Source organism: Neofelis nebulosa, chromosome X (assembly GCF_028018385.1).
Source record: "Neofelis nebulosa isolate mNeoNeb1 chromosome X, mNeoNeb1.pri, whole genome shotgun sequence".
NCBI lineage: Eukaryota > Metazoa > Chordata > Mammalia > Carnivora > Felidae > Neofelis > Neofelis nebulosa.
Window position 1 is genome coordinate 56,273,403 of NC_080800.1, and position 9,599 is coordinate 56,283,001.

A 9,599-nucleotide genomic window follows, 5' to 3' on the forward strand; every position below is an offset into this window, starting at 1 on the left:
TTAGGATCTGGCACCACCTGTTAGGAGGTGCTTCCATTCTCCTCTGGCTTTGAGTTTAGTCCAGGAAGAAAATGCAATGGAGAGGAAAGGAACACAGGTCACAGTGCCCCCTGGAAATTGTGAAAGAGGTGGAGGAGTTGAGAACAGAGCAGTTGGGACTCAGGGAAAGGGCTTAGAGAAGATAAGTTCTCTAGGCAGACAAAACAGGCCTGAATGTTTTTCACCTCTTCCTTGAATCATGTTTGTGTGTTTGTGCATGTGTGTGTGTGTGTGTGTGTGTGTGTGTGTGTGTGTGTGTGAGAGAGAGAGAGAGAGAGAGAGAGAGAGAGAGAGAGAGAGATTGTGTATGTGCATTCGAGTGCATGTGCTGAGGAAAAGGAACATGCAGTCCTGAGTTGGAGAGCTTGCAATGATGTAGGAGATCTCTTGCAAGCCCTCAGTAACTCCATGGAGACCATTTAGTGTACATGTGTGTGAACACACACACACACACACACACACACACACAAGGAGGGCCAAGGACAGTGAAGGAGGATGGGGTGAAGAGCCTGATACAAACCAACTCCTTGTCAAGCCTGTTTTCTCCCTCTTATTGTTCCCCCTACAGATTGCACGAGAGCTGCATCAGTTCACTTTTGACCTGCTAATCAAGTCCCACATGGTAAGCGTGGACTTTCCAGAAATGATGGCAGAAATCATCTCTGTGCAAGTGCCCAAGATTCTTTCTGGGAAAGTCAAGCCCATCTATTTCCACACACAGTGAAGCTTTGGAGGCCCCCATTTTCTCACCCTACCCCACTCCCCTTTTCACATATCTTTTGCCTGTTACAACTCTGCACTACTTCTTTGCAGTGCCTTGGGGAATTTCCTCTTTTGATGTACAATCTGTCATGAAGATGTTCCTGAGTTCTATTTGCTAAACTTTTTTTCCCTCTTTTCCTCCTATCTTTTTTTCCCTTCCTATCTGACCCTCCCATGGCTCTTTCAGACTCTGCTCCCTGTCATGGCTCTTATCTGTGTTTTGAATGGTGTTGTATTTCTTTAAATCTGTGATGATCCTCCTGTGGCCCAGTTTATAGCACTGCACTGTGTGCCAGCCATGCAAACGTTTACTCACTTAATGCCACGGGAAGTTTAGAGAGCTAAGAGTATCTGGGAAAACAAAAACAAAAACAAACAATGCCCCTAAAACCAAAAATCCTTGTAGGGTTTTTTTTTTCCCTCTTAAAAAATATAAAAACAAGCACAATTCCTCAAAGAGACCAACAGTGACTACAGTAAGGTGAAAACTGCAAGCGCATGGGGAGTCACTGATTTTTTTTTTTTCCAAACTCAGCCTCCCTGGGAAACTTTCTTTTCTGACAATGGCTATTGCCATTAGAGGGCAGAATGACCAAAAAGATTAGTTAGAAGTGGGGCGAGGGGAAGAGACAGATTTAAGAGATGATGGGAGGAAGAAGACAGATGGATCACCAGTACCTGCCCACAACCTTGGCCCCTGATGGCTAGACTGCATTAACTGCAGTGTAATTCATGGTACTGAAAATGTGCTTCTTGTTTGAAAACGTGTCTGCATGTGAATACCTCCCCTACAACCAATACTTTTTCTCTCACTGTCTGCCTCCACCCTCGAATTGACTTTCAGTAAGCCTAAGAGCTTTAAACTGAATGTTCTCTTTAGTCAAAACTTTGTCACTTCCACTAAAGACGCAAACCAGTAAGAAAGAAGGGAGAGATCTGACCCTTTGGAAGACCCTATCCAGATTGAGGTCTGCTTTCCCATTTATGCATCAGGGAAGAGGTTGGGGCTGGAGTCAGAGGAAAAGGAATTGATGGCTTGGTGGTTTTCCTGCTTAGGGCACTGAAGATTTGATCACTCTTTGCCCTTACCTTTAAAAGATCTGAATGTTTTCTGCCTGATGCCATGCAGCTGAAAGCTCCCTCTTACCCTCCCTTCAGTGTTTTGTGGGCCTGGACTTCACTAGACTGTGTTACAGCCATGGTGGTGATGTTTGTCCATTATTTGGGCATGTTCACAGACTCTCTGCTAAGAGCTCCTACCACCAAGAAGGCTAGCAAGCCAAGAGTCTTGACATCTGTCTCTAGACACCTGTAGACTCAAAGACTTCTTACCAAATGTCTTTCATCAACTATCCGATCTCTGGAGCCCTTAGACAAACTGAAAAGAAGGCATCAATGGGATTGGACAAGCTGGGCATCTTGCCCTTGTCCCTTAGAGATGATACCTTCCCACCAAGTGGAAAAATACCTACTTCTTCCTCCAGAGCAGCTAAAGGGGCTATGAAGGTCAGGGTTAAAGAGAAAACTCAATTACCAGAATGAGAAGAATGAAGGCACTAGAACCACAAACCCTGTAAATGCTCTCCTTGCCCCCCAGCATATCCACCTACAGAAGTCATGGGAAGAAGAGAGAAGAAACTAAGAGGAGACTGACTACTTAATTAAAGTCTTCAGAGGCAAAATCTAAAGCCAGATGAGCACCATCTGGTCAGTTTACTCATCATCATCCTCTGCTGCTGATTCTGGGCTCTGATATCAGCCCTACTTACTCAGACTCCCCACCTTTGTTGCTGCCTCTCAGTCAGAGGAAGACTGAAACATTTATACTCTACCATCACCTCTTTTGGAAAGTTCTGGTTGGTGTGGCTCCAATGGGCTGCCATCCATGAACTCAGGGTGTGCTCCTGGGAAACTGGTTTCATATAGTCCTTTGGCACACCTCTATTTTGTTGACTTTGTTCCCCAATCCTGAGTTCAGGAGGAATGTCCACCTACTTTCTCATCTTGGCAACTGCCTCCTCGCTTAGCTCTTAAAGTCATCTGTTAAACTCAAGAAATGAGGGGCATGTTACCAAACTACCCATTTCAGTTGGTTCACTCTACTTGTTGAGAAGATAGTGTCTGAGTGACATGTTATTATCTACATGGGTTTCCTCCTCTGATTTCTGTGTTGATATTAATAGCCAAATGAACTTGCAAAACAGCTTCTTTAAATAACAAGGGAAAGGGGAACCTAAGATGGGTGATATACCAGTCCAAGACTGCTGACAAAATTAAAGCTGACAGGTTCTCTTTCTGAGGTAGGATAGACAAATTATGTTTTTCTTTGTTATGACATCATTTGGCTTGTATAGGCTCACAAGATTACTTCTAGCTGTTTTAAAGAAAAAAAATCCACTCTTGTCAGTTAAACTAGGTTATAGATTAATAGTTCCTTTACATCTGTTTTGAAATGATTTTCACCTTTTGTGGTACATGGATTTGATTATATCATTATTATACCTTTACTTGTAAATACTAGATGCTCTCCTTTTTATTCCTCTGACTACAAAATTTTTCATCTTTATGGATTTCCCAATTGTGACTCTTGTCTTTATGAATATATATGTTTTGCATTTGTGAAAGCCAAAAATCAGTGAAACAGCAGTGTAATTAAAAGCAGCAACAACTGAATTACTCTGAATTTCTGAATGGCAAGACTAGGGAAAATGGCCTAAACAAGGCCTTAGGCCTAGTGTTTTTGCACTGAGGTTTCAGTGAGTGAAGAAGATTTTAGCTTAGCTTTGTTCTCCCACAGATAAAAGGGGGATTTTTTTTTCTTTTGGCCATTGATGTTCCAGCCAGTGTAATTGACAAAAGTCTCATTTTGCATGTACTCTGCTGTACAGACTTGATGTGGTTGGCACACTCTGCTCACCCATGAAGGATGGACCATCCAGATCCACTCACCTGGTAAGCTGAAAGATGAGAATAACTCACCAGACAAGTAATGGTAGCTGTCTCCAAAGAGGTTTGCAGTGCACAATGAGGATGGAGTGAGGAAGAGAAAAAGAACATCAGAGAGAAGGCCCCATCTGTGCTAGGCAGCAGACAGCTGCCAGAGTCACAAACTCTGTGGTCAAAGAGTCATGTGGCAGTTTCAGCTTTTGTTCATTGTGTAGTGATCCCAAGCCTGGCCTCTGAGTTGAAATGTGGGTTGAGTTCTTTGTTTCACAACTTTTCTGTGCCACAGACAGTATCATTGTTCTTGGAGAGTTAATTATTTTTTTAATGAGAATGGAAGTTTTTGAAGGATTCTGTAACATATCTTTGAAAAAGAAATTCCGTAACACATATATTTTTATATATGTTCACTGGAACTAAAAAAGAAGAAAAAAAGCTTCACTCTGTCCTTTGGGTAGTTGCTGAGGTGATTCCAGGTTAAGAAATAATGTGCTGATGCTAGAGTCCCTCTTTGTCCATACTATACTTCTAAATACATTTATTCATATATATCAAGAAGTGTTCTATTTGCACTTTAAGAGAAATAGTTTCATCATCCACATGATACACTACACAAATGACCTAACTTTGAGCTTCAAGTACTTTCTGTTTGTTTCATCAGCCACAGCACAGATATGGCCTTGCCCTCTTTTCTCCCTTGATATTTGGCAGGGTTCAAAAGCCCAAGCCACTCCCTTTTACCCCTTTCCAGCCCTGTGCCAGGGTTGTACTTCATGAGACTCTCTCAAGACATCCCTGTAACTATCCCTGCATGGCCCTGGGAAAACAAGAAACTGACTACTAATCATCTTGTGCCATTTGCCCAGGTGAGTGGGCACTGGGCCAAAGGAATGACCTTTGTGCTCAACCCCTGTAAAGGGTCATGGGAACCAGGAATGCTAAAGCACAGGCTCAAATCCCAAACTTAAAGTCAATAAGCCATTTAGCATGCGCATTTTCTTATAAAAGGAAGTTTCTACCCCTGCTGCCTTTTATAGGCAGGTCTGTTTCTTACCAATAATCTCTTTGAAAATCTTTGAAAGTAGTTTTTTAAAAAATACAAAGAAATGAAAGCATCACATTATGTAACCAAAGATTACACTGTATCTGCTAAGAGACCAAAATTTTAAGAGCAGGGAGGGAGCAAGCATTAGTGCCTCTTTGGAAAACTATCCAGAGACAGACTAAAGGACTTTTGTTGTTGACTGACCTATATAAGAGTTTTGTGGGTTTCCCCCAACAATATACATGTTTATAAAAGTGAAAATAATTTCAAAAAATAAAAAGGATTATAAGTCCTTCACTAAGTGATTTTATAAGCAGAACTAGCTTTCTTTTTCTCTAGTAGTTGTTGAGCAAATTCTTAAAGCTCCGTTATTGCATGGATGGAAATGGAGCTGTCTTGGCCACTGTGTTTGCTAGTGCCCATGTTATCTGAAGATGTGAAGCCCTTGCTGAGAAGGGGAGCATTTAAAGGACTAGATTTTGCACTAAAGGGACAGCAGGCAGAATTCCTCATTTCTGCCCACTTTGGACAGCACAAAAAGTTCTCCTGGGTTTACAGCAGAAGGTTGAAATATATTGTAAATGAGTATTTGTATCCATGTTTCAGATTGAATTGTATATGTATAGATATAATGTGTTCTGATAGCTTTATCTTTCTCTGCACCTTTATATTTGGTTCCAGGTCATAATTGATACCATGTACTTATGAGAGAGGCCACAGTTACATTTTGGAAGCTCTCCTCAGAATGGAAAAGATACCTGGGTTAATCACATAACTAAGAGATCTCTGCCTCTACTGGGGCCTTACCTATAGGCCTAACAAAGGAGCAGAGGGGAAAAAGGATAGGGTACATGATGTATTGCACTTTACTAGCCCAAGACAGATGAATGTGTAAAGGGTGGTGAAGACTCATTGGAATCAACTGGGATTTACCACAAGGGAGGCCCAGACTTGGGGCCAAAGGCCCACCCAAATGATTAACCAGTGGCCTCCTAATAGGACTTGAGCTTTGGAAGGAGGGGCATTCTTTGTTCTTCACCATCCTTGAGAGAAAAGGGCAGTTTCCTGCACTTGGGAACCTGGAGCAAGCGCTCCATATTTCACACAATTCACTCACCTATGATTGAGGTGCTCTTGCTACTGGGTGTCTATGTGCTCTAATTTTGGTTTTGGGTGTGTTCTGTAAAGATTTTGACAATGAAAATGTGTTTTTATCTGTTAAAAAATTGTCAGTGTACTAGAAGTTGTACCTCTGTAAATGCAGGTTCATCTCTGCCCATGGGTAGGGATGTTTTTCTTCAGTTAAGAAATTGACACTGGGGTCTGCTGCCCAGAGCCTCCCAACCTTCAACCATTTCTAGGAGAAGGCAGAAAAATCCACTTTAGTCACTCTTTCTCTTCAGATTATTAGGCTGAGGTAACAAACCATTTTGACTGTTTCTTCCCCAAGAAATGAGTGTTAAGTATTTAGATTTAGCATGTAGACTTTTAAAGGGAAAAACAGCCTTTGATGCATTTTTGATTCATCCCCATTTGATTTGACCAGAAAGTAGGTAATGTGCATTGATTGCTCAGCAACCCCAATTCAATATAGCAGGGGTGCTGATTCTGTTCCTTATCTCACTTGTCTCTTAGCCTTTTATAGAATTAAATGAGAGGCTATGGATTGAGTAGCCCTTGTAGCCCAAAACAGTCCCCATATCCCCATTAACAGCCACACTAATTAATGAGGCTGTCTATCATATGGCTGCAGATTCCACTGGCCACTGAAAATTTAAACATACACATACCCCAAAGGAAAGAAAATCCTAAAATGTTGCTGCTTCTCTGGTGGTGCCCTCCCTGGCTGATGCTTTACATTTTGGTACTCTGTTCCCTGCACCACAGTCAGGCTAGGCCTGCAGTCTTTCCCAACCTTAGCCCTTGGTGCTAACTGTCCTGCAGTGAAGTGCCTGTGGGATTGTCCTATCCCATAAGGTACTCAGGTGCTGAGAGTAGCCACCACTGGGATAACCCAAGCTAAAAAAAAGAGTCCCCTAACCACTCAGTGACATCTTTCTGCTTTTCCCTAGACTGGAACATTGATTAGGGAGTGCCTCAGATATGACATTCTTGTGCTGTCCTTGAGATTAATTTGGCAGCAGGAGGGAGCACACAATGTAACCAAATGTAAGAATTAATTTTCAATGTTGAGGGGAAAAGTAAAGAAAAGAAGAAAGAACACATCATATAAAGATTTTTTTAAAAAAAGAAACATTAATTTTGCTTGAAAGTTCTTTTGATGGGGCTTCATTACTTAAAACAACACTTGGCCTCCACTGGGCAGCAGGACCAGCCCCAAGCGCTAGTGTTCTGTTCTTTTTTTTTTTTTTTTTTTTGTAATCTTGGAATCTTTTGTTGCTCTAAATATAATTAAAAATGGCAGAAACTTGTTTGTTGGAATCCATGTGTGACTCTGAGTTTGTCTCTGTCTCTGCTTTCAGAAATGTCATCCATTGTGTAAAATACTGGCTTGCTGGTCTTCCAGCTAAAACTTGGCCACAGCCCCTGTTGTGGTTGCAGGCTCAAGTTATTGTTAACAAAAAGACTCAAGAAAAGCTGCTAATGCTCTCTTATCACCATTGTTAATTTGTTAAAACATAAAACCATCTAAAATTTTAGGAGAATGTCATTAGAGTTTTTTAATTAGCTCTTTTTTATTGGCTTTCTTTATTGAAGTCAAGAGTTGGTATGCCCAGTGACCTTTTATGCTATGTTGATTTTCACATATTTAAAAAAATCTTTGCACAGGGGCTATAAATTTGCCTTGTGTTGGCCCTAGCATAGGTTGAGCTGGGACCACCAAAATATCAAAGTGCCTGGGCTAGAAAATACAGATGGACCTTTATGACCCATTACAACCTCCCATCAAAAACTCTGAGCTTGTCAACCAGGAGAAAGTCACACAAAACCCAGCTGTTCACCCTCATCCTCATCCTTATGGGAGCATAAAATTATTAGGAGCTTCACTGCCCAGTTCTTGCCAAGCTTCACATAAGGAATGGGCATGTTCACATTCTCACTGTTTTTCAAAAGCCTTATCACCCTTGACCACCCAGGTAAAATCTGAACCCGCCTTCTTTGGGATTTTTAAAGGTTTAGACAAGATAGCCTCCTGTCTCCTCCTAGTTTGGATATTTAAATGAGATCCAAATTTGAATATATAAGCCTAAGATACAGACCATCAATGAGGTGTGACAAATGCAGGTGAGGTGACAGATGAAGTATGCAGAAGCTTTCTTTGCCTCAGTGTCCTCACCTGTAATAGGGGTTGCACAATGTCTCTCTACTGGGCCAGGCTGAGGACTCAATAACAATGTATGTGACCCAGCCAATGAGGCTATTGCTCTTGCTTTGTTCCCTGTTAAAATGCAAGAAACCCTGAGAAGGATCCCACATTGAGCTGTATTTGTCATTGACCGCCTCAGAGTGGACAGATTTCTCAAATTTTTCTTGAACACAGTACTTTTTGGAGAAAAGAAAACAAGACATTTTGGACATCTGTGTGTCTAAGTAATAGAGAATATGTATGTTTGTGGGTTATGTGTGTCAGAACCTGCCTCCAGAAGACCCTTCTGATCACCATTGCTTAGTTCTCTTGTACCTACAGAGACTGGTCTAACATCCACCCTACTTGATTTTATTTACTACTCAGCCCTTGCCTAAAGTGACAAGGTAGTTAGCATCCATCATAAATTTTCCAAGGAGTAGCAAAGCACAGAGGTCAGAGGGACAAGGGCATCTAGTGGGTTAAAAGGAACCTGGAGGCCAGATCCCAATATGTGACTTGCTCATAGTCATATAGCTACGGTATAGCTAGAATTCTGACTTGCTGATTCACTATATGGTGCTGGGTAATGCTCTTCCCTTTTCTGGATCTAGTTTTCTCATCTATGACATGATTATATGTGAAGATGTGCAATAAGCCTAGATGAAATGGGAAGCACCTTCCAATATGGAAACCATGGTTATTGCAAATTACTGTTACACCTTTCTTAATCATGACATAAAGGGGAAAGGAATGGGCTTTTTATTATCCCTAGAACACAGTTTTGGAACTAAAATCCTATTTGTACTCAACAAAAATTTACTGAACACTTGGGAGAGCAGGGGATCAAAGCAACAATTGAGTCCTGTGTTGTGGATGCTATTGACCCCTTGATTGGTGGGGAAAGGGCTCAAAAGTGAAATAATTTGTTTACCATTTAGATGATCTCATAAATAGCAGAGATAATTATGAGTTAAGTAAGCCATGGTGCATGTTTTCAGCGAATTTACAGCCTATTAAATGCCTTCGGCCAGGACAGTCTGGGACTTTAACTTATCATATCCACCCCCAACCTTTTCACATCCATCTTTCAGACAAGATTAGGCTAATCTTTGATAATTTTTGAGCTACAAGGGATCTTAGCATATAACCCAAACATTCTTCACATGAGGAAGCCAGGCAAAAAGCTTTATATATGTTATTGTGAATTAGGACTTATGGGCAAAGGACTGGCCCTAGATCATCCAGTTTATGGTCCCTTCATATGCCTGCAGGCAGCATACCGGTGTGGCACCTGAAAACTTTCACCATCCCTTTGCATACTGGTTCAGAGCCGTGGTGAGAGCTTCCACTTCTCATTTGTGTTTCTCATGTATACAGTTCAAGGATCTCTATTCCAACCACAGCACATACTTCACCTAGCATCCACTCCAAGAGGTTTTCTTCATGCCACTGCAGGAGGTGATATGAGAGAAGGAGAGAATTATTGGAGCAGTAACTGCA

At 41.5% G+C, this 9,599-nt stretch overlaps 1 protein-coding gene across 2 annotated transcripts in view; it reads left to right on the forward strand.

The window, feature by feature from the left end:
* The window catches only part of AR (androgen receptor), a 187,024-nt gene extending 179,789 nt beyond the window's left edge, over window positions 1-7,235 (forward strand). For both annotated transcript variants that reach the window (XM_058714698.1, XM_058714697.1), the window contains one exon: window positions 608-7,235. In XM_058714698.1, the coding sequence (XP_058570681.1) occupies window positions 608-763 (156 nt within the window). In that variant the 3' untranslated portion in view covers window positions 764-7,235. The remainder of the gene's footprint in view (window positions 1-607) is intronic.
* Window positions 7,236-9,599: the final 2,364 nt, after the last annotated feature.